At 39.8% G+C, this 25482-nt stretch overlaps 2 protein-coding genes across 2 annotated transcripts in view; both read right to left on the minus strand.

The window, feature by feature from the left end:
• The window catches only part of LOC149680966 (uncharacterized), a 205378-nt gene that overhangs the window by 78441 nt on the left and 101455 nt on the right, over positions 1-25482 (minus strand). The gene's annotated exons all lie outside the window — the stretch shown is intronic.
• Positions 10985-14160, minus strand: LOC149680967 (uncharacterized). The gene is made up of 5 exons (XM_089834474.1): positions 13392-14160; positions 13165-13247; positions 12205-12984; positions 11473-12078; positions 10985-10996 (listed from the first exon to the last, which is right to left on the minus strand). Exons 1-5 carry the CDS (start codon positions 14158-14160, stop codon positions 10985-10987), a joined length of 2250 nt encoding a protein of 749 aa, XP_089690600.1.

Raw genomic sequence — 25482 nt, forward strand, 5'->3', positions numbered from 1 at the left:
GTGATTTACGCTCCTTGGGCGAGTGATTTACGCTCCTTAGGCGAGTGATTTACGCCACTTAGACGAATGATTTACGCTCCTTAGGCGAGTGATTTACGCCACTTAGATAAGTGATTTACGTTCTTTGGATGAGTGATTTACGCCACTTTGATGAGTGATTTATGCTCCTTGGGCAAGTGATTTACGCTCCTTGGGCGAGTGATTTGCCCCACTTAGGCGAATGATTTACGCTCCTTAGGCGAGTGATTTACGCCACTTAGGAGAGTGATTTAAGCCACTTAGATAAGTGATTTAAGCCACTTAGATAAGTGATTTAAGCCACTTAGATAAGTGATTTACGCCACTTAGATAAGTGATTTACGCCACTTTGATAAGTGATTTACGCTCCTTGGATGAGTGATTTACGCTCCTTGGGCGAGTGATTTACGCTCCTTGGGCGAGTGATTTACGCTTCTTGGGCGAGTGATTTACGCTCCTTGGGCGAGTGATTTACGCCACTTACGCGAATGATTTACGCTCCTTAGGCGAGTGATTTACGCCACTTAGGAGAGTGATTTACGCCACTTAGATAAGTGATTTACGTTCTTTGGATGAGTGATTTACGCCACTTAGATAAGTGATTTACGCTCCTTGGATGAGTGATTTACGCTCCTTGGGCGAGTGATTTACGCCACTTAGGCGAATGATTTACGCTCCTTAGGCGAGTGATTTACGCCACTTAGGCGAATGATTTACGCTCCTTAGGCGAGTGATTTACGCCACTTAGATAAGTGATTCACGTTCTTTGGATGAGTGATTTACGCTCCTTGGATGAGTGATTTACGCTCCTTGGGCGAGTGATTTACGCTCCTTGGGCGAGTGATTTACGCTCCTTGAGCGAGTGATTTACGCTCCTTGGGCGAGTGATTTACGCTCCTTGGGCGAGTGATTTACGCCACTTTGAGTGATTTACGCTCCTTGGGCGAGTGATTTACGCTCCTTGGGTGAGTGATTTACGCTCCTTAGGCGAGTGATTTACGCCACTTAGGAGAGTGACTTACGCCACTTAGATAAGTGATTTACGTTCTTTGGATGAGTGATTTACGCTCCTTGAGCGAGTGATTTACGCCACTTAGGAGAGTGACTTACGCCACTTAGATAAGTGATTTACGTTCTTTGGATGAGTGATTTACGCCACTTTGATGAGTGATTTACGCTCCTTGGGCGAGTGATTTACGCTCCTTGGGCGAGTGATTTACGCTCCTTAGGCGAGTGATTTACGCCACTTAGGCGAATGATTTACGCTCCTTAGGCGAGTGATTTACACCACTTAGGAGAGTGATTTACGCCACTTAGATAAGTGATTTACGTTCTTTGGATGAGTGATTTACGCCACTTAGATAAGTGATTTACGCTCCTTGGATGAGTGATTTACGCTCCTTGGGCGAGTGATTTACGCTCCTTGGGCGAGTGATTTACGCTCCTTGGGCGAGTGATTTACGCTCCTTGGGCGAGTGATTTACGCTCCTTGGGCGAGTGATTTACGCCACTTAGATAAGTGATTTACGTTCTTTGGATGAGTGATTTACGCTCCTTGGGCAAGAAATTTACGCTCCTTGGGCGAGTGATTTACGCCACTTAGGCGAATGATTTACGCCACTTAGGCGAATGATTTACGCTCCTTAGGCGAGTGATTTACGCCACTTAGGAGAGTGATTTAAGCCACTTAGATAAGTGATTTACGTTCTTTGGATGAGTGATTTACGCCACTTAGATAAGTGATTTAAGCCAATTTGATAAGTGATTTACGCTCCTTGGATGAGTGATTTACGCTCCTTGAGCGAGTGATTTACGCTCCTTGGGCGAGTGATTTACGCTCCTTAAGCGAGAGATTTACGCTCCTTAGGCGAGTGATTTACGCCACTTAGGCGAGTGATTTACGCCACTTAGGCGAGTGATTTACGCCACTTAGGCGAGTGATTTACGCCACTTAGGCGACTGATTTACGCTACTTAGGAGAGTGATTTACAACACTTAGATAAGTGATTTAGGCTCCTTGGGTGAGTGATTTACTCCCCTTAGGCCAGTGATTTACGCCACTTAGAAGAGTGATTTACAGAACTTAGGAGAGTGATTTACGCCACTTAGGAGAGTGGTTTACGCTCCTTGGGAGAGTGATTTTCGCTTCTTGGGAGAGTGATTTATGCCCCTTAGGCCAGTGATTTACGCTCCTTGGATGAGGGATTTACGCTCCTCAGATGAGTGATTTACGCTTCTTAGATGAATGGTTTACGCTTCTTAGGTAAATGAATTTACACCCTTTTCGCCAAAAACCTTTTCAGATTTCAGGCAAATTAATTTACACTCATAGGTATATTTCTTCTTCCATGTTATATAATAATATGTTAATTATATAAATTTTAAAACTATTGCAGTCAAGAGAGTAATAGTTTCTTAATTGAAAACTTTGATTAAACTTATGTTTGTTTTATAACCAAAAAATACTCATAGAAATATACTACAATAACGTAAAATGAAATGAAGCTTTATTTACTTTCAAAGTTGTAACGACGACCTCCACATTCCCCCGAAGTCGTCTGCTTCCTCTATTTTCTCAGTTACAATTTTTCTCACAAGTGGCGCCTTAAGCGCCACTAGCTCTTAGTAAAAGGTAAAAAACCTAATGTTGGCGGGAATAAAAACCCCGGCCGCCGCCTGCTAAAGGGCAGTCAATTTCTGTAACAGACGTGTTTATTGTTATAAATAAATTCAAGTAATTTTTGATATACATCTGCGTTATTCTTCCTGCAACGATGGACTACTTGGTAAATATAAAGTCATGGTCAATAAGACCTTTAAACGGGTGACCTGGGAATTTCTTAATTGCTAGTTTCTAATTAATTATATTTATGCGCCGTGAAATTAGGCCCCTTTCCTAGTTTTAAATTTTACGGTTACATAAAGTGGCGAGCTTGCCAGGACCCGTTAAGACTACCATTACCATTTATACTTAACGCGTACTTGTGAACTTTACTTGTGCCATTGCTTGAACTCATTAACTGTCGCGACATGAATCCCGCCGATCCGCATGCTTTAATCGCCGCGATTAACGTGCAGTTACCGGGATCCTATACTCCCCCGAGGAGGAACACTCCTCCTCCAAGCCTTGGTACTAGTCCTACGCATGGACAAGGACAAGCGGCTGGAGGAATCCCACCTCCGCCGCCGCCACCGCAAGGTGCAGCGTCAAATATTTGGCTACAAACTATTCAAACTCTAGCAACTACGTTAGCAAATGTAGGCACTAGACCAGCTGCCAAAAGTAGGCCAAAACCGCCCCCTCACTTAATATTTAGTGGTGTCGAAGGTGAAAGCGCGCCGGAATTCCTTCGGTTTTTGACGGAATTCGCGGATTATCACAGCATGACGGGAGATGACATTATCGCGCTTCTACCCCAAATATTAAGGGGTCGTGCATTAATCTGGTTTAGAGACTTGAATAGGCCAAATCAGACACTAACGTGGCGTACAGTAAAAGGCGCGTTTAGAGACTATTTCTTTTCGGGTAGAGCGGAGGAATTTCTCCGTCTTGAAATAGCGCAGTTTATACAACCCGTGGTGTGTCTTTTGACGCGTACATCGCGAGTATTACCGCGATGAATCAGAACCTACGCGTTCCGTATACTGACTCTGAACTGGTCGGTATTTGCAAGCAAAATATCCTCCCCGAATTACGTATCCATGTCTTTCACGATAGCATAAGGACAATGCGCAGTTTCATAGAGAAGGGCCGCGTAACCGAAGAAATTTTACGAGCGACCCCCTCTAGCTCATTGTATTCTAGAGACAGTGCAGAAGAAATTCTCCCACCGCCGCAGTTTTAACAAAACCGCCGGGGGGAGGTGCGACATCAAAGGTTGCGACAGCAAACGCAAGAATTTCCAATAGACCTACATCGGCTCAGACAGAGCAAAACGATTTAAGTCGCGTAGAATGCTATAAGTGCGGATTCTTAGGACATTATGCTACCGCCTGTCCGAGCAAACAAGAAGTCGCGCCGCAGCACGCTTCGGGAAGCGCGAAAGCGGGAAGACCAAAAGGGAAACGTCTTCCCGCCGCAGGAAGAAACTAAAGCCCCCTATGGAAATTGGCTCTATAGATGTGCGTCGCTGTGAGGTTGATCCTCCCGTGGCCATAGATGCCGTGTATTCGCATGGGACTTTCGCGACCAGACTAGATTCAGGTGCTGATGCTTGTTTTATCAGCTTATATCAGTGGCGCAATTTAGTCAGAACCTTGAAACCAGACTTAGTACTTTCGGAAGAAGAAGAGGCTCAGTGTATAGTGTTAGGCGATGGACGTTATACCTTCACGAAGGGACGCGCGCGAATAGACTCCCGCTTTGGACAGTTGAAACTAAAGCAGGAATTTCACGTAGTTCCCTCGTTGCCAAACGATTTTATTTTGGGAAAGAATTTCCTTTATAAACATCGGGCTATTCTGGACTTTGGTACAAAAACGTGTCAGATTGACGGAACAACGTTTCCATTCGTGTGAAATCTCCCTGGGTTGAAAACTCCAACCCCTCAGTTTATAGAAGACGTTGAAAAAGCTGTCGCGTCACCTACACTGAGTCCTAAACAGAAAGAAGACTTAAAAACTTTATTGTTAAGATTTCCAAAAATATTTTCGGAAAAAGCGGGTCGAACGAACTTAGTCTATCACGAGATACATACTACCACCGATGTTCCCGTTAGTCAACGCGCGTATCGTGTTAGCGACGAGAAAAAACGGATAATTGAAGATCATCTTCACGAAATGATCCGCGACGGAATCGTGAAGCCATCCGTTAGTCCTTACGCGTCGCCGGTGGTACTTGTCCACCAGAAGTGCGGAAAGATACGTTTCTGCGTCGACTATCGCGCTTTGAATAAAGTAACCGTGAAGGACCCTTATCCGCTTCTGAGAATAGAGGAACTGTTAAGGAAAATGGGTGCCCCAAAGTTCATTACAGCACTGGACTTCAAGAGCGGCTATTGGCAGATCGATCTCCATCCGCAAGCGAAAGCAAAGACTGCTTTTATCACGCATGCGGGGAAGTACGAGTTCGAAGTACTTCCGTTCGGTCTATGCAATGCGCCGTCGTCGTTTCAACGACTCATCGACGAATTCTTCAGGGATGGACATCACTTTTCCATCTGTGTCTATCTGGATGACATCGTCATTCCATCCAGTACTTGGGCAGACCATTTGCAAGCCTTGGAATATGTCTTTCACCGACTGTCTGAAGCGGGACTTACGCTTCAGACCAAGAAATGTCGCTTTGCGCAAAGCGAAAAGACCGTGTTAGGGCATATTGTCAATGAACGAGGGATTCATATTGATCCTTCCAAGACTAGGGCTATAGTAGACTTTCCCGTCCCAAAGAACGTTAAACAAATCCAAATATTTCTGGGCATTGCGAGATGGCACTCACGATTCATCCCGCAGTATTCAAAGATCGTTGCCCCGTTAAATCATCTTAAGAAGAAAGACGTTCCGTTCCAGTGGAGGAAAGAACAGCGGGAAGCGTTCCAGGCCATCAAGGATGCGATCTGTATGGCGCCTCCTTTACCCCAGTAGCACTACCGACGTAGGGCCTACATGGTCGGCTTTGTGTGTTACCGACGAGTTGGTAAAAAGTCACTAATAAGTCGGGAGAGTAATGGTTTGAAAGTCGAAATGTCCGCCTGGAGGGACGATGGCCCGCCGGTTTTCCTACTGTTTTGAGTCTACTATAAAACGACTGTTGGCCGACTATATGTCGGCGTCATTATGCCTACCTAAAGCCGCGCTCAATCCGACGATTTCGCGGCTTTTTAGTATAGGAACGGTAAATCGTCGGTAAAGGGCTGGTAGAGTAAGGGTTTGAGAATCGAAATGTCCGCCCGGTGGGACGACGGCCCACTGGTTTACCGACTGTTACGACACGAATGAAATACGACCCTCATCCAGCACGTTTGAGAGTCGGCTTAACCGCCTGTCAGCAAGAGGTCCGACGCTTTTGCGACGATCAAACCTTAACTCGAGACCCGATGGTTTTGCGACGATCAAGCCTTAACTCGAGGCTTCATTCGCTTATAGTAAAGGATACTGATACCTAGTATTGAAATTTCTTTAATACATTTTCAACGAAAATCACTTTAGAATTTGTACTTTGAATATTTCAAGTAACATACAGGTTGAGCATCAATTATAACAACTTCAAATATTAAACAATGTATTCGATATTACAAGACTAGTCGAATGCAAATATTAGCTGCCTAGCTAATTGGTTTTAACAAAAACTAAAATTTTTCAGGGCGAGTATAATTATAAAAAAACGTCTTGGTTTGGACCAAGGCCGAAAAAACAAACGATATGTCTGAGGTTTATCAATTGACTGAAGTTTCAGATATTGCAATTTCTTTTTAAATTATTTTTATTCCTTTAATCCTTAATCAATATTTGATTCAATCAACTGATTTTTACTGTTAATCGATCTATTCCCTCTAAATTAATTTAAAAAAATACATATCTACGCTTTTTCAAGAATAATTCCATTTTCCGAAAACATTTTATCATGAAATTAATTATTTTGAAGGGAGTACGTGTTGGGGAATGAATATTGAATATTTGAAATATTATACGAAGTGTCTAAAAAGAGCAAGCGATCTTTGATATAACTCGAAAGGAAAATGTAAATATTTAATAGTGGATGCATATATTGGGGGCACGAATTTATACATTTAACTTCGAATATCGAAATGTTACATTTTTTGTCGCGACTATGAGAGAAAGGTTGCACTGCAGTTTCCCTCTCCGAACATCAAAGCTTCTTGGCCATAACTCAATCTAGATTTGGAACCCCTTACTACATTGTTGGCGCAACTTGTACACCGGTTACGTATTACGCGTAATCATTTTATCAGGCGTAGAGACCATTTCGGAAAACACATAGGGGCGAGGCGACCATTGGGGTATTCTTCCTTGCACCAAGGGCCATCGCCAGACGGTGCCAAAGTTCACTACAGGCGGGAGCCAAGTCAACTCGCACTGCCTATAGCGGTGCTTCTAGGCGAGAGGGAGAAGACCCCAATGGCGGCATCGCCCCTGTGTTTTAGTTTCTCCTTATGTAATTTCTGTGTGATCGGTCCTTGGCAGAACTGGTAAGGTATGATGTGTTCAACCATTTTATTTCCTCGGGAAATAACAAGTCATTGGAACTGAGAAGTATTTACCTTTTCCTTTGGTTATATTTATACCGATGTCATATTTTTCCAGTGCATAAAAGGAGAGCTACCTATTAAAAGAAACCACACATGACCGAGGTTGTTGCTTTGTCTTAAGTAGACGACATAAGTTTATAAATTAGTTTGAGCAAAATCAGGGTTGGCAAAAATCCGGATTTTTCTTGAAAAAGCCACTGGTATGGTTTTTTACTGGTTTAAACCGGATTTTATTGGTTTTATCTGGCTTTTTTAAACTACTCTCTAGTGTTTAATTTTAGCACTTCTTTTTACACTTAGTGCGATAGTTGTCTTTTACTAGGTCCTCTGATTGAGAATCATTTTTATTGTACATAAAAGTTGATTTAACTATGGACATTTCCCTTAGAGATGAGTAGGGCCCCTGATTTAATCGGGATTTTTCAATCCAACCCGATGTATATCGGGTCGAAAAATCCTAGGTGTGGTTTGGTTAGAAAATTACTTAAAACGTTTTGCTGGTCGGGTCGGGTAGGGTTTTCATACCGTCTACCCGGGTAGACATTTTTATTATCTTCAATAGGGCAGGGTCGGGCCCAGGTAGGCTTTTTTATGATCTTCAATTAGGCAGAGTCGGGCCCGGGTAGGCTTTTTTGTGATCTTCAATGGGGCAGGGTCTGGTAAAGATTTTTCTAAACGCGCGGTCCGACCAAACAATTTAGCGTTACGAAAAATTGAAGTGAGTCTGACGAGTTTCGGGTGGGGCAGTGGGAGGAGGGTGCGTCAAAATAACCCACAATATATGGGAATGGACTATTTCGATGAAATAAAGAGGAAAAGACATGTGGGTCAAACTTTTCCTTCCATTTAACTTTATGGTGCCTGCGCTGTACTCTATTATTATAATTATTGAAAAATCCACTGGATTTTTCAACGTGGGTTAAACCGGTTTAATCCAGGTGGATAAAACTGGATTGGATACCAGCGTGCCAACCCTGAGCAAAATAAATTCTTTATCATAATTTCTCAGCAACTTACAACAGATTTAAACTATTTTGGTGCAAACTTGAAAATTTGTCAAGGGAGCAAGAATTAAAACTGTGTCCGTCAAGGTGCTTAGAAGTTAAAGAGAATCGACACGAAATCCCTTCAAAATAATTAATTTCATGATAAAATGTTTTCGGAAAATGGAATTATTCTTGAAAAAGCGTAGATATGTATTTTTTTAAATTAATTTAGAGGGAATAGATCGATTAACAGTAAAAATCAGTTGATTGAATCAAATATTGATTAAGGATTAAAGGAATAAAAATAATTTAAAAAGAAATTGCAATATCTGAAACTTCAGTCAATTGATAAACCTCAGACATATCGTTTGTTTTTTCGGCCTTGGTCCAAACCAAGACGTTTTTTTATAATATCTGTCCCTTCAGTCTTAATGTAATTAAAATTTGAATAATTTCATGTTTTATGTACTGACATACATTTGGGGTTGATCTATTTCTAATAGCTTAAAGAAGTACTTAAGTATCGTTAATTATATGAACTCATATCCAATAACATAGTTTTCGATAAGTATAATGTTGTATTTTATATATAAAGTTAGTTTAAAAATGACAGTATTTGAAATGTAGAATTAAATTTTTTATTTGTTGTGTACACTCTATACATATATCAATGAGAATTTTTGAGGAATGCATCATGAGTAGAAGAGCTTGAAGACGATGTCTATAATACTTTTAACGGTGCTAAATCAGCCTCAAGAGAGAGAAAAATGAGATTGAAGCGGTCAGAGGGAAAGAGCCTAAAGAGGATTGTCTAGGCGCGTGCTTGGAAGATTATGGCCGCAGTATCTTTTTAACGGAAGTAAGTATGGCCTTAGACAAGTGTGATCCACGTTGCATCGTTGGCAAAGGAAAAATACCCGCCCGCCCCCCCCCCAATTCACCCGTATACTAGAGGATATTTCAGTAAGAGAAAATTGATTGAATCAGGGATGGCGAGAGATCACAAGTGATATGGCTTAATTATGAGCTAGATCCCCTTGTTTTGTTTGGCAGCATTATATAATTTAATGTTCCTAGATTTAATTGGCGCTGGTGATTTTGCGAACTATGTTAATGATATATTGAAATTAAAACGGAAAAGTTTCATTTTGGAATATTCCTAAGCGTTCTTCGTTTGCGGGGAATATTTAGCAATAGCAATAGTCGCCAGGGAATTAGTTTCTTGGGGGTTTCAGAAGTGAGATGAAACCAGAAGTACTGAGCTAACCAAATTCTTCACTCGGCGAAAGTGAATATTCTTGATAACACACCAACGGTTGGCCCTCTGGTGGCGGTTTCAGAATTTTCCCTCCAAAACGTGAGACGCTCGCGGTGGTAGACGGCCGAACTAGATTCAAGGAGCCGGGTCCGTGTTCCGCCGCTTTAGGTTGAGGGGAAAGGGGTAGGAAATGTTTTTGGAACTCGACCAATTTTTTTCTCTCTAGTTTTAGCGCTTGGGAAGCGGCGTAAAATCCTCAAATTTGTTCACTAGTGCCAGGATCTACTATCAATGCTAGAGCCCTTCACTTCTAGTCTCATCTCACTTCTGGGGGTTTGTATATAACTTCTATAACTATAACTATTTCCTGTATCTTGGATGAATTTCAAAATTGCTGGAATTTAACTCGCAATAGTGAAGTTATAACATTTGATTTTGATTAGTTTTGTTGAACTCAGAAACCATGAAATTATAATAAAGTTCCTACTTAATATTTGAATGGAGTATTTGCTAGATAATTTATATTTTCCTTTATATCTCCGTTATTTTACAACAATTGCTTTCTAGTTTTTTCCCTACAATTTCTTCCTAGTTTTTTCCCCACAATTTCTCCCAAGTTTTTCCCCTGCAATTTCATTATTTTCTCGGTAACATTTTACGCCAATATCTGCGTATATTTCAAGGGCAAATTTCCCATGTTTCCTTAATTTACCACTTTTAATTGATCACCCTGAACAACGCCAGTTTTGCTGGGTTCTCTTTAAAAAAGATAGACTTTCTCTAGAAGGATGATTGAGACGTCAGTCAAGTTACTGAGGAATCTGTCTCGCTTGGTGATTGTTGTGTCACTAACCTCGTACCAGCTGTTATCTTTTCGAATAAAGTTTAGATAGTGACCTTGGTTTAAAGAAGAACCTTTATGAATGATCACGCCCCTAGTTTTGTAAACGCTGTGGTTTAAAACCACTTTCTGATTTTCGAATCCAGATATTTTGGTTAAAATCTTAATTGGGTGACCATTTACTACAGTATCTCTTGGAAACCACAGAAATACGTACTTACCGGCTGAAATCAATACATCACGTTCATCAATCTCTCTGCGTTTACAAGTTTCGCAAGGCATCATTGTTGGTCTCATCCTTTCGACTAATAGTTTCCAATCAATTTTACAGAGGTTTGGCAAAGGAAGAGTGAAGATGCAGCTTTGGATAATGTTTCCAGAACTTTTTTCCAGGTGACAGCTGGGGCATTTGGTAAAGTTTTGCGACTTTGTCCATAATAGTTCCCGTAGAGCGTTAGAGTCAGGAGTTTCCATTTCTTCGCAAAGTCTTGGCAAGAGAACCCATAAGAATTCACTAGCATCTTGCTGTTCGTTGTGGGTAAAAGGCAACCCAACAGCCGTTCGCAAATTGAAACCATCGTCGCTGAAACTCTCATTGGAATTTTCAACATGCTCAATAGTGTTACGAAGGCAAGTCAAAATGGGCTTATCGCTCAATGATCCTTTGTGCTCTTTAATAATGTTCCTTAATTCCGGAATCAGTAACAACAATTGCAAAACGCTATTTGCGTAGCACGTTACTCCATCTCCATTTTCAAATCCCTTCAAGGGAAAAATGTCTATACTCTGAAGACCTAGTCTGATCTTTTTATTTGGTCTTTCTTTTGCCGTTTCATCAGATCTCTCTCCTTCAACTTCTAAAATACACCTCGACGTCGGCCTTTTTGTACCTCTCTTTCCTTCCGACCCGACGATTTCTATAAGTGGAAGATCAGGTCTGTGTTTTTGACGCAGCCTGTTATACTCCGCAATGGCTCGTCCATCTGCCGTAATTTTATTCGGGTCTAATTGCAAGAGATGGAGACCGGCCAAGGAAGTCACTCGCGATAAAGCGACGTATGCCATGCCAGTTCCAAATAAATTTGATCCCAAATCCATAATTGCGCATTTTAAACTCATTCCCTGGCTTTTGTGTATAGTAATGGCATATGCCAAGATTACCGGAAATTGCGTTCGTTTGACGTATAAATTGGTCATTAGCAAGAACTTGACGCTCATTTTCTCGACTAAAAAGTCGGGCTTATTGTTCTCGTCGCTTGGTTCCCGATCTACTCTGATACGGATACCAGTGATGTTCCCACTGTCGTTCTTTTGGAATCCCGTTATAATGGCCATGGTGCCGTTAATAACACCTTCTTCAAAATTGATGTTTCTCCTAACCATTATTCGAGATCCAACGCAGAGATACAGCTTGCTCTCTAGACCTCCAGTTTTTGACGGCTCATTGTCTAACATTTTCAATCTCCTGACAATGTTTTTGGCAATTTTTTTGTCGTAATCAACGAGTTTGTCTTCAAATTGAACGCATTCAACTTTCTGTCGGCTTTCCTCTAGCATTTTTATGTTGAATTTATCGCACATGGCCAATTTCGGCATCAAACAGATGGGATGAAATCCTTCTTTAACCAGCTTAAGGTAAAGATTCATAGCCACCTGAATTTTGTTCCCTCCCGTAACTAGTCTACTTTCTAAGGTTGAAACGTCATCTTTCGTAACAGTTCCGACTCTAATTCGGTTAAGAAGGTCGCCATAAACTCGGTCGTCCGCCTGACGAACGTTTTGCGTTAGTTCATCGTATCCGAAATACTTCCAAAGATCAGTGCCTCCAATGCTATTAAATCTTAGTCTAGCTTCCTGGGAAGTGACTTTTAAAAACGCAGGATTACCCTGTACAGGCGGCAATTGGAAGAAATCTCCAAAAACAAGAACGCAAACCACACCGCCGAAAGGCTTGTTCATTTCCCAAAATTCATTTAGCCTCAAATGAACGTAAGTTAGTAGTACCGAAGACACCATAGAAATCTCATCGACAATCAAGAGTTTCAAATTTCCCAGAGTTTGTTTCATAATGGAAATATTTTCGGAATTGAGGGAATGGTATTCCGCGGTACGCCCATGTTCTACTGGCAACATAAGTAATCTGTGCAACGTTACGCCGTTGACATTTAGGGCAGCCAAGCCCGTAGGAGCGGCTATCGCGACGCTACCGGCATTTTTAAAGTGACGTCTAACGGCGTTGGCGATAGTAGCAATAAGAAAGGACTTTCCAGTGCCGCCCGGACCAGATACAAAGTGGCAGAAATTCTCAAATTTTCCTCCCTCTTGAGTGAAGTGATCCATGACTTTGTCATAAACCCTTTTTTGATCATTGTTGAGTAACGCAACTTGGTCTAGTGCCGTGCCCTCGAAATCAATTTCCATAGCGGCTTCGACATCATGCATCGCATTTTCTGTTTCAACGACGATTTCATTCCCTTGAAGGGCATTTTCATCGTCATAGCTTTCTGCATCCGAAATCGCGGCAATCTCTTTAGCCTTTTCGGAGGCTTTGCGCTTCTTTAGAACTTCTTTGGATACCGAGAATTTCTCGTGGTATTCTCTCATGGGTTTTAGCGTTGATAATGTGCTTTCGAAAGCTTCAGCGAAGGTTGCAAACTCGCCCAATAACTCAGTCTCGTTTCGCCATGGTTTGAACAGAATTAGTAGAGCGTGGCAGTACTTTTCTGGTTCCTCTATTGGGTCGTGAACGTAATGTTCTATTATGTAGGGCTTAATCCTCTTTCTCATCAAACCGAGATTATTTTTCAACTCGATTACATTTTCAGATTTTTTCGCTCCCTCCGAGTACTTTACGTAATCGTAAAACCGTCCGAACTCTCGCAAGCTTAAATCTTCCAAACTATCGGGTCTGTTGGGATACTTGTCGTCCACAAACCCTTTTTGGCAAATGTCTTCGCTGTCAGGATCAATTTCCCTCAAGCGTGCAAGATCCTTGTAACATTTCAAAACTTTGCATCGGTTTTCTTTCACGTTAGTGTTAATAAACTTGGTGCTGTCAGACTTTTGAAACAATTTCTGACCCAACATCATGTCCAAAGCTTCGTAAATTCCGACCGACTTATTTGTGAAAGATTTCAGTCCATAAGCGAACAATCTTTTTGACAAGCTTTCGTGTGCCAACTCAGCGAAACACTGATCCATTTCAGCCCGATCTCCCTTTGTCACGTACGACGTGACGTATATCGCCACTTGTTCCGAGGAATCGGCGACAAACTGCAAATCCATATTGGCTTTCAATGCCAAAAGTAATGCCGGATTGTAGTCATTGATAAAAACTTCGTTTTCATTTCTGGGCAAATCGTACAAACGTTTTTGGCCTCGTTTCATTTTACGATGACGCGTAACTGATTCAACAGAGTTCAAAGTCGCAACGTTTGTTACGTTTCGAGGAAAACCGTAGCGACACACTTTCAGCTCCTTATTTCCTCTCTTAACCTTTCGGTAGCAACTGCTGCAACATTTATGTGTTTGAAATTTTTTTATTAGCCGGTAAAGTTCTGGACTTTCAGCAGCTTTTGGGATTGAACACGTGACATACTTCTGCACGTACTCCAAAATAGCTATTGCCGAACAGGAACCAATCATGGGAGCTTCCTCAGCCCACAACAAGCAATGATAATGCGCCAAGCCGCGAGATTGGTACTCGACGCGCACAAAATGATGCGCTATCGGTCCAAGAACCGGATTTTCTTTACATAGCACAAAGTTGTTTAGTAGCGACCTCACTTTGTTGTGAAAATGCAAACTGACGCTAAGTGGATCTAAATTTAATAGTTCAGCCACCGACATAGATTCGATCCCTGGCACGTCAGCATTCACCCGTCGTAGGTGGTCGTGAAGTTCAATGTCATCTTATTCGGCCGGATTAAAGGTTAAAAGCCAAGTAGGTGGGCCATACTCTCTAATCATGGCCAAAACACATTTGAGAACTTTATACCAATAATCCTTAGTTCCTCGAATGTGGCCCATGAAAGTCGCTAAATTACTCTCGAGCTCGGAGTCTCGAGATTCAACTTGATTCACGAGATTATTGACAGATACGTTCATGGGTTTTTTCACTCGTAGAACGTAATTCAAACTACTGTTAATGGATTTCATTTCGGCCTCTTGGTATAAATGGAACATGAACGCATAATCTCGTCTAAACATTGGATTCGCGTTCAAAAGACGAGAAAGTCGGTATTCAGTTTCCGTCATTTTCCCAAACGGTCTTTCGTCGTGCTTGCCATAGCGAGCCATTGGGAACAAGTGCACGAATGACATGTATTCTAGATTTTTGTCCCAATTACTGATAGGCTCGGCTTCGACACGCTTCATTTGGTAAGAAGCCAACAAATCTTTTGACGGCTGAACATTCACCGGGTGAATTGTATAGTGATCGTACAGCTCATTCACTTCATCTTTTGAGAGTTTTCGCAACAGTGCCTCAGGTTGAGTTAAAATTTTATAACGGTCGTCTTGCGAAAGATTTGATTCGATCACACCATCGTTGATAACATCGATATCGATTTGGTGCGATTCCGCTTGCGGATTTTTTTCAACTGTAGTGAAGCCGATTTTATTGACCTCGTCGAGGTTGTTTAACAGCGCCAGCGGATCCGTTTTTACCATTAATTCATCGGGAGTTAATGAATTTTCATGTTCAATAGTTCCGTTAATCTCTTCGGTGCCATAAATATAATCCTCATTGATCTGAGTAATATCTATGTCTTTGTACAGGGGATTAATTTTTTTCAGCTCAGTGACGGCCCTTTTCAAAGCATCAAGGCGAACAATTTTTTGCCAAACCTTTTTGTCACTAGTGGGCAGACCATTAACCAAGACGTGCAATTCGTGATCTTTAGGCAGTGCTGTTGGTATCATATCCAAATTTTTTTGGACTGGAATTGGCAAGTATATGATTCTACCTTTCAAAGCTTTCACCGCACCAAACTGCATGTTGGAATTAGTTTTGGTACCTAACCGGACCACAGTGTGAAATGCTTTCACAAGCTGAATTAAGGCCTTTTCAAACATGTTCAAACTCGTGACTTCTGTCGGAGGGACGTCAACTCCCAAGCCGTTGAGGAAACATCTAATTGGAATTTTTCCCTTTCGCAACTCTTTAGAACAATAAGGGCATAAAAGCATGTCCATTTCTCTAAAGTCAGGATTTTTCAATAGCAAACCAGCTCTTAAAATGAGAAAGGCGTGGTTGTCAAAAACTGAAGTGCATCCCAGTTTTTCCACTGTCCTCAAATCTGAATTTTTTAATAATCTAGCGCAACAATCGCAAGATGTGTCGTGAAATTCATTAATATCACGCTCAGCTCTAGCAAATTGTTTATTGTAGAAAGCCAAGATTTCACTCTCATCGAGACAAGGCCTTATATCACTTTCATCGCCTTTCGCCGCCTCGTTTTCCGCATTCGACATTTTCAAGCCACGTGCCTCAACAATTTTTCTCATTTTGGGTATAACATTTTGAAGAGATTCGAAATCACCATGATCTATCTCATCAGTCAATGTTGATAAAGCGCTAAGCAACGCTCGAACAGAGTAGAGTTTACTCAAAATTGTTCTGATCCCCGAGTAATGCGAAGCCAATTCTCTGAAGGCTCTCAAGTAACTTTGGCATTCCTCGCTTTCAGAGCAATATAAGAAATGACCAAGATACGGAAGAACTTGCACTTCAAAATCTGAATCGTCCGATGGCAATTTGACAATGGATTTCTGGCAAAACTTATTTTTGTAGGAGCAAACGTCAAAATCAGAACTCAAAAGTTCATTTAAGACGCTATCACTGGCCTTTGCCGCCTGATTAATGAAAGCTATGACTTTAAAAATAGTCCGCTCTCTAACGTTGCAAATGTCACTGCATTCCCAATAAGAAGCTTTTTCTTTGGTTTCAATAAACCCAGATTCGTTAATTACGATATTCGCTTTGGGATTTTTGTCCTTTGAAACGTTTTCTACTGCATTGAATAGATTCGTGACAACACCGAAATCATTAACTTGCAAGCAGCGTTCAATGCCTCTGTTCAGTCTTTTCTGGTCAATAAAATTACCAGTTTCATCAACCCATAATTCATTAACATTTTCGCCGCTACGAGAGCTTTCTCGTAGCACCTTTATTAGAAGACCATTTTCGTCGAACTGCAAAATCTTTTCAAAACGTGTTTCGTGGTCCTCGTTTTTTAAAATTCTGCCATCATTCCCCAAAGTAAAATATGTTGTCTCGTGATAAAAAGCTTCTTCAAGACTATTGTGAAGCCTTTTTCCTCCAATGACTTTGATAAAATTGTCACTATCTACCAATCCAATTTCTTGCACTTTCTTGGCAAAACTTTTGAAATCTTCAATAAGTAACGAACGTCTTGCCTGGAAGGCCGAATATATTTGCCTTTTTAAGTGAAATGTTTTTCCAGATAGAAACTGGCATTGGAGTTTGTGGGATGTAAATTTGGAACTTTGCTTTTTACATGAATTTGCAGAAGTTTTTGTCGTCATCAACCGTTCCGTAAGTCGCGTGATCAAAAACCGCTTGAAACTTTCGGCAATCATCTTTTTATTTTTTGTTTTAAAAATTCCTTTGTTGAAGGAGATTTTTTTAACATAATAGTTGGTAGGGTTCGTACCACCTTTTCTTTGTCGCGAAGCGCCACCTATTTTAGGGGCCTGAAAAACCTTTTGTATTTTTGTTGAACTTGTCAGTAATGACTTGCGATTGAGGCCATCACTCGATTTTTTACTCTGAGAGAGGTGTTTTTTTTAAATAGTACCTTTTACACCTAACTCGGTTTGTTGCAGATTTTTCCAAAATCTTTTTCATCCTAGCCTGAGCTTGGTCTTTCAACGCCATTCGCTTTATATGTTTTAGGCGTTCTTTTTGTTTCTTAGCACGTTGAGAAACCATTTTAGTTCTCTTTCAAAGCCAGAAAAGCTTCTTTTAGAGCAAGAAAGGACCCCCTCTCTGTTGAGCCACGAAAAAAGGTCTCTCTGTTGAGCCACGAAAAAAGGCCTCTCTGTTGAGCCACGAAAAAAGGTCTCTCTGTTGAGCCACGAAAAAAGGTCTCTCTGTTGAGCCACGAAAAAAGGTCTCTTTGTTGAGCCACGAAAAAAGGTCTCTCTGTTGAGCCACGAAAAAAGGTCTCTCTGTTGAGCCACGAAAAAAGGTCTCTCTGTTGAGCCACGAAAAAAGGTCTCATATAAAACACAAATTGAAACAATACACAGACAATGAAGTAAGAAAATTTTCCTTACCTTTAAAAAGACGCTAAGAAACAGCAATGTACAGCTTAGTCCGCTTTTAGAAAAGCGTCAAACCCAAGTGAACTGAAACGCTGCTTAGCAAATTCCACAACTGAAAAAATTAAAACTTAAACTCTTGAAAATGTAATTAGGCTTACCTATAACCTTTCACGAGTAAAGTGAATGTCTTTGTCTGAAGCGCTTCAACCAGCAGAACGTGACCGGACGAACTTAATATTCAGTTCAGTTTAGTTCACATGTAGATCAAAAAATCTATTTCTTGCAGTCACTGTCCCACTGGGCCTATTTAGCCAACTCGATCACGCGCTCAACGACGAAACCTGCAGCAGGCTTGGAAATAAGGTTTATTTCTGAACTAGTCATCCGGACCAGTGACCCCTATGTCTTAAATATGAAACTGGTCCCGGGACCAGTGACCCTTCCCCTATTTATTTTTCTACTGGTCCCAGGACTTGTGGTCGTTCTCTCTTCTAAAAAAATCTCTCTCAGCTTAGTGTTGTATACACAACTGGACTCATGGAGTCGAAATTTATGTTAAAATGAAAATAATTAAAGAGGTCCCCATATCAATTTTTAATAAAAGTAGGAATTAATAAACTAGTGATTGGGACCAGTGACCCTCACGTTTTGAATAAAAAAAGTGGTCCAAGCTATTAATAAACTGGTTTTTGACTTGTAAACCTGTCTTATTTCCTAGCCTGACCTGCAGAGCCTGCTCCTGTAAGTGTAAGCCCATCATCATTGCTCGATAGAAAGTTTCTGCTGAAACTTCTCCAAGCTAGTATTTATACTCTATGGCAGGTCTAGGGAACATTTTGTATGCCATTTACAATGGTTTTTTCTATGGAGTAATTATCTTGGATTGAGATTTGAGAACGAAACCAAATTTCGAATTGCATTAAAGGGAGGGTGAAGAGGAAAATCAAGTGATTTTTTTATCGATTCTTCTACTAATTATAAGACCAGCCTGCATAGTGAAACATTCAGGAAATACTTCCGAATGATTTTAAAATTCAAATTAGGTTCAGATTTTGACTTAAATAAATAAATAAATTATTTCTTTGTTTTTCAATAGTTCTTTTATTGGTAAAAAAATAATAATAATACTTATAATAGTTCAAATGAAAAGAAATAAATTATAAAATTTTTTAACAGAAAAAAAAAGTTTTTGTTACAAAAAAAAATAATAATAATGGGGAAAAAAATTACAATATGGAAAAAAAGTAATAATGAGAAAATGGTTTGTTTTCTTTAAAAAAAAATATTATCAAAATTAAAAAAAGTTACCATTAAAAAAAATTATTTATTGATTCCCACCCTGCAGTAAAATCAATATATATTATTAAAAATTGGCATAGTCTAAAGGAAAATTATCAAACAATTATGCGCAAGTTTCAAAATTAAGAAGACTAGCTGTTAAAAGATTGTTAAAGGGAGTATGAACTGGCCATAGAACAATTTTTTATCAAATTTATATTTTTAAAATAACATGAAAATCATTGATAAAATTTACAGCAAATTCTACTGTCAAATTACTTTTTAATTATTTTTCAAGGTATCAAAAGTCGATTCTCTAAGCCTAAGAATGGTCTAAGTAAATCAGGGTTGGCACGCTGGTATCCAATCCAGTTTTATCCACCTGGATTAAACCGGTTTAACCCACGTTGAAAAATCCAGTGGATTTTTCAATAATTATAATAATAGAGTACAGCGCAGGCACCATAAAGTTAAATGGAAGGAAAAGTTTGACCCACATGTCTTTTCCTCTTTATTTCATCGAAATAGTCCATTCCCATATATTGTGGGTTATTTTGACGCACCCTCCTCCCACTGCCCCACCCGAAACTCGTCAGACTCACTTCAATTTTTCGTAACGCTAAATTGTTTGGTCGGACCGCGCGTTTAGAAAAATCTTTACCAGACCCTGCCCCATTGAAGATCACAAAAAAGCCTACCCGGGCCCGACTCTGCCTAATTGAAGATCATAAAAAAGCCTACCTGGGCCCGACCCTGCCCTATTGAAGATAATAAAAATGTCTACCCGGGTAGACGGTATGAAAACCCTACCCGACCCGACCAGCAAAACGTTTTAAGTAATTTTCTAACCAAACCACACCTAGGATTTTTCGACCCGATATACATCGGGTTGGATTGAAAAATCCCGATTAAATCAGGGGCCCTACTCATCTCTAAGGGAAATGTCCATAGTTAAATCAACTTTTATGTACAATAAAAATGATTCTCAATCAGAGGACCTAGTAAAAGACAACTATCGCACTAAGTGTAAAAAGAAGTGCTAAAATTAAACACTAGAGAGTAGTTTAAAAAAGCCAGATAAAACCAATAAAATCCGGTTTAAACCAGTAAAAAACCATACCAGTGGCTTTTTCAAGAAAAATCCGGATTTTTGCCAACCCTGAAGTAAATTGCATAATATAATTGTAATTTTCTTAACAAAATTTGAATATCTCTAATCAAACCTCTTATTTTAGAGAAAACATTACTGTATTGTTTTCAAAACCTATTTTCCCACGATTAAAAGTGCACGCTGTTGCTAAGCAAAGGCAAACTCTAAGCACCCCTTTTTGATTACTAATTGCTTTTCATGAAAGTACAGTTAGCGTTTCTCCAAAATTAGAATTATGCTTAGAGAGCACACTTTTGAAATTTTTAAAATGGCAATCAATTAATTGGTATAAGTCTTATCAATGATTTCAAAGTTATTTTTGGTTGTCTGACCATTGTATTCTCCCTTTTAAAGATGTAAAATCAATGTTTTGTCTACTAATGGAAAGCTTTCGTCTTTTAAAATCAGACACAGCAGAAAAAGTATTGATGAAATAAGCTTTTTGGTAAAATTTCCCTGTAGACCATTCCATTAAATATTTGCCGGGAAACCAACTCACAGGGGCGCTTGTGGTGCTTCTTATCGGGAGGGAAACTAGCCTAATATGGCGGGCTTGCCTATGTGCTGTTTACTTTCCTATGGCATTACAGGAATGGTCTATTGGTCATCTATCTCGAACCTTATATTTGTTTTGTGCCCAACACTTAATTTTTTAGGTTAATTTTATAATTTTAGATGCCCTTAGCTAATACTAGTCATAATAGTTTGATAGAATCCCTCTGGTAGAACCTGTAAAGCTACTTACGAATCCATCTGCTCCTTCAATTCCTGAAGGAGCTTTTCCACCGTAGCGGCGTCTTTAGGAGCGGCCGCCTCACCGACAGGCGCCACCTCTGACGCCGCCGCCTCCCCCAACTCCATCCCCACCTGGGACTCCTCCGCCCCCTCAGAATCCATCGGTAGGGGCACCTGGGTGCCCTCCGCCCCCGATGACACGGGCAACTGGGACCCCACTGCCCCCTCCGCCGGCTCCTGCGCCGCCCCCTCCACCGGCCCCTGCGCCGCCCCCTCCGCCGCGACTTGCGTGGCCACTTGTTGGCTTCGTGGGCCTGTTTTATTAATAATAAAATTTTAGAATACGTACAGCATTTTATATCGTTTAGCAATGAATGAATTACTATACCTTGTTGACCCCAGCAATCACGGCCTAGGTGGCCGTAGCGGTGACAATGATTGCATCGGCGTCTTCTACCGATGCCGCCGCTACGGCCAAAATTTTGTGCGCTGCCCGCGCCCGGCTGACCCCTTCCGGTTCCACGCCCCCTTCCTCGCCCCCGCCCCGTATCACTGGCTAAGGCACCGTTAAAATTTACATTAACGGTGGAATGTGCACCACTCACGCTGAAGTATTTATCCATTTGAAACTAAATTTGGAAATAAATAGAGACTCTTGAAATGAGATTTCGTGGCAACTCTGGTGCGGAGGGAACAGAGGTTTTGCGCCAAACTACATGTTATAATTTTAGTGTGAAACACAACAACAGTTTATAAAACCAAGTACCATTTATTATACCATTTTTTGTATAATACCCTTTTCAGACGAGGATTAGAAACCCTGTATAATAAACCAAAGTTTGTTTCATAAATTATATAGTTATAGTGTCATATACCACTTAACCTTTTTCATGGAAAACACTTCTTACTGCGGTTTATGAAACAATCTTCGGTTTATTGTACCCGGTTTCTATTCCTCGTCTGAAGAGGGTATTATATAAAAACCCGGTGTAATAAAAGAAACTTTGTTTGACAAACTTTGATAAGTTCCAAATCACGCTTAATCTTTTCCGTGTGAAACACTGACCACGGTTTCATTATCCCACATTTTTTTTAATTATACCCGCTTCAGACGAAATGTAAAAACCTGGTAAAATAGACCGATGTTTGTTTCATAAACTGAGGTTAGCGCCAAATTAGTGTCAGACGCTAACCACAGTTTATGAAAATATCTTTGGTTGGTAACACACAAGGTTTTTACACATCATCCGACGAGGGCTTCACGTGGCATGATTCATGCACTCTTCAGATAGCTGCAATCGCGCAATTGAAACGAACAAAGTAAAGAGCGCTCATTAGCCAAGGCTTAATATCTATATGGTCAAGAAAACGTTTTAAAATATTTATTAAACTATAGATATAAACTATGTGTCGCGGAGAGAGTGTAAAATAAGATAAGTAATTTTGAGTTTAAGAACGTAAGGAAATAAAATTAGAAGCTCCGTATTAAAACCACTTACTTGTTTTTTCGCGTCTAAAAAGGAAATGACTGCGTTCAGCAACCAACATCAATGCACCGGTTTACTACGGCATCATTGTTCTCTTTATGGTACGGCTGACCAGCCATTTAACCACTTTTTTCGGTGGTTTAGCTGAACGCACTCAAATAAACCGCGAGAAACCTTTAAATGCTACAGATAATATTGTTTATTCACTATTAAAAGTTAGAGTCTGGTGTTTGAAGCACACATAAGGGAAAAAGTAGGCAACCGATATAATTTTATTGCTTTTCTTGAATTAGAATTTAGAAAAACCCACATAATGGTTTTAAAAGTGGCGGTATAACAGATTTGTCCGGTTTCAAGCGACTTCTCACGGGAAAAGTGATAAACATATATCATAATCTTTCACAGAACAAACAAAAATAAGATTTCTGCTGGATAATGGATTATAGTGTAAATTTTTTTAGTCAATTTTACCCTATGATTTCATTTACTGAATTGCAATTAAACGTTATTCGTGAACATAACTTAAAGGATATTTGGTGTCAGTATTTTCGCCTAAGGGAAATTATCATTTCTCAACAAAACCATATCACCAAGACCAACAGAAGAGGGCAATCCTCAGCTTGTAGATATAGTAAGCAGTATATAAAGCTAAAAACGTATCACCAAAGGTAAAGGTTTCCTAGATTATGTTACATTGACTGGTAGAAGTGTTATCGTCACAAAGGATGCGGGGTTTCAACGGAATTAAGCTCTTTGGGAATTGTTGTCAGAAGCGAATATACTTGAGTCTGATCGGTGATGGACAATCTGAGTTGATGGTGTGACACCTTGGACTAATAATAGAAACTTCGCTTTACTTAGTCCAAGGTAACACGATTGGTGTTGAAGTTTAATCATATTCTGAAGACACTGGAGGGTTGCTGTGTATCGTATGGTCTTAGAAAAATGGAAAACGCTATTAGTGTTTGATAGGTAAGGAAGCTGGTCTTCACAGGGTTATAAGCCAGGGTATATTTGTACTAAATACCCCCAAGACAAAAGACCCTGGCCCCGGTCAAAATCCCTTCTCTCTCGAGACAAAATCTCCCAGTCTTTATTGGCTCATCCTAGGAAAGAATACAAAATCCCCCTACTGCCCTGTCATAATCCCCTGTCATAGTGGAAATAAAAAGTCTGTAAAAAGTACAAAAACATCAAAATCCTTCACTTTCATTCATTTCTGGGTGAAAAATAGGTTGAGTTGTGAGCGTGAATAATGTCGAAAATTCGCCAATATGTAATCATTTTTGATTTGTAATTGTCAGTTATTGGCGTCGCTGACATTCGCCGTTGCCTTACAGTATTTAAATTTTACTCTTGTTTAATTTAGGTTTCATTACGTTCAGTTACAGTTAGGAAAAGTTACAAATATTTGGAAACAGTGTTATGCCTTTTCCAAAATATTGTTTTATATCTTCATTTACTAATTACTTCCCAAAGAATATTATGACCTTTTCCAAAAAACTTATTGTTTACATTTATTAAGTTTGTCTAAAAATTTTATTTGAATAAAATATTACACCTTTTCCAAAATATGGTTCTTTATCTTCATCTACATAATAAATTAATAACATTACGTCTTTTTGCAAAATATTGTTTACTTTTAATCACTCCATAAAATTGGATCATTTTTAAATTATTTTCTATCCTGGTATGAAATTTGGAAATGTTTTAGTGGGTGTTTTTAAGTTTCATAACGTCATTTCCGTCATTGTTGTCAAGGTCCACAATTTCACGTTAATTATGGTTATTAAGTTCATTTACTATAGTTAATTTAGCTTATTAGACTGTGGCACCGGGTGAAAAATCTGGGAAGAAATCCTTCTGCGTAGAGTTCGCAAGTTCTCTCCCCGCTTGTTAAAGGAGTTTTCCTCCGCGGTCTAACCCGGTTTCTCCTTTCCATCAAAACTTGCAGAGGTTAACGGTAATAGTTAGTGTAGGGCGCTGTAGGTTAGCTGTGGCATAGGGGCTAGCCAATAAAAATTAGTGTGAAATAGAAAACATGGGGCTTCACCAACGCCGTAGGTAGTTTTAGTCTGAAGTAGTTTGTTTAAAAGTTATGAGTTTTTACCCTACAACGAATAAACAATATTGCAACCGATGTGTTTACAGCAGCTGTTGAGAGCTTTGGCGGGTCCCACCTAGTTGGCTTCAAGAGTAAAATCATACAGTGGTAACATTGAAGGTTGTTATGTGGTAGCCATTACTGGAGCTAACAACGTAACCCTCCGTTTCCAACGTGGTTACGTTGAGAGAATTTGTGCTGATGTAAACATGGAAATTCCTCTACATTGGTTTAGTTTAAGGAAATATATCACACACCTTCACTGTTAGTAGCATTTTAGTGAGATTAACTAATAATGAAACCCTGTATACCTCATAGGCTCGTATATTTGTTTGTAGCAGGAAACGAAGCAGACTGCGTATTTTTGTAATAGAGCTGGAAATGAGCTTTTTTATCTTTAAAGGGGAAAGACAATATAAAGACTATATTACATAGACAAACTAAAATACAACTTAAGCCTTGGCCGTAAAGAACGTTCAAAAACTTACTTTAAATGATATAAAAACCTCTCTTAACTGTAATTATTTACCTGAATTACTTTTCTAGACGAAATTTCGACCTGATAACGAAGTATTTGTTATTAAGGGTGCTACAGTTAATTAGAAAAAACATATAAAGGTGTTTAAGCTCGGATGAAATAGTAAAGTAATTTGTCAGCGTCTACTGCTAGATAGTCTGCCAAAAGTAATTTTTTGACGTACTTTCAGAATTAACTAAAATTAACATACTTAGAGTTAATTGATTTAAATTAAACTAGCCGATAGCACACCTTGAATACTTAATTGTTAATTCAAGAGTATTCCGAAAAGTAACTTCGCTGTAGTTTTTCAGTTCGCGGTGGGGGTAAATCACGAAAAACCCCATGTTAATCTCCATAGGAAATGTAGTAAAAGCATGTGAATTTTGCTTTAACGTTACAAAAGGGTGTCAAGTCATATCTACAAGGGCCTACCGGCCCTGTAGAATATTTACATCAATTAAAGCATTTATTAATATTCATTGTTAATATCTTCGATTTGGCCAATTACTATCTCTTAAATTACAAAAATGTTAATGAAAAATATACAGGGTTGCCACGGAATTTTCTGGACCAAATTCCCCGACTTTTCCACTTTTTCCCTGACCTT

This window comes from Phalangium opilio, unplaced genomic scaffold (assembly GCF_054372755.1).
Source record: "Phalangium opilio isolate 3A_F unplaced genomic scaffold, DU_Popi_V2 ptg000039l_1, whole genome shotgun sequence".
NCBI classification, from domain to species: Eukaryota; Metazoa; Arthropoda; class Arachnida; order Opiliones; family Phalangiidae; genus Phalangium; species Phalangium opilio.

Bases quoted from the DNA above. Each gene is read 5' to 3' on its own strand.
- LOC149680967 (XM_089834474.1), bottom strand. From the start codon at position 14,160: ATGTCGGTGGCTGAACTATTAAATTTAGATCCACTTAGCGTCAGTTTG. The intron at 13,248-13,391 runs GTCAGAAATTGT...TTTGCCAAAAAG, and splicing joins AGCTTTGGACATGATGTTGG to GGTTTGTGGACGACAAGTAT. The intron at 12,985-13,164 runs GTAAAGTACTCG...TGGCGAAACGAG, and splicing joins TCGGACGGTTTTACGATTAC to ACTGAGTTATTGGGCGAGTT.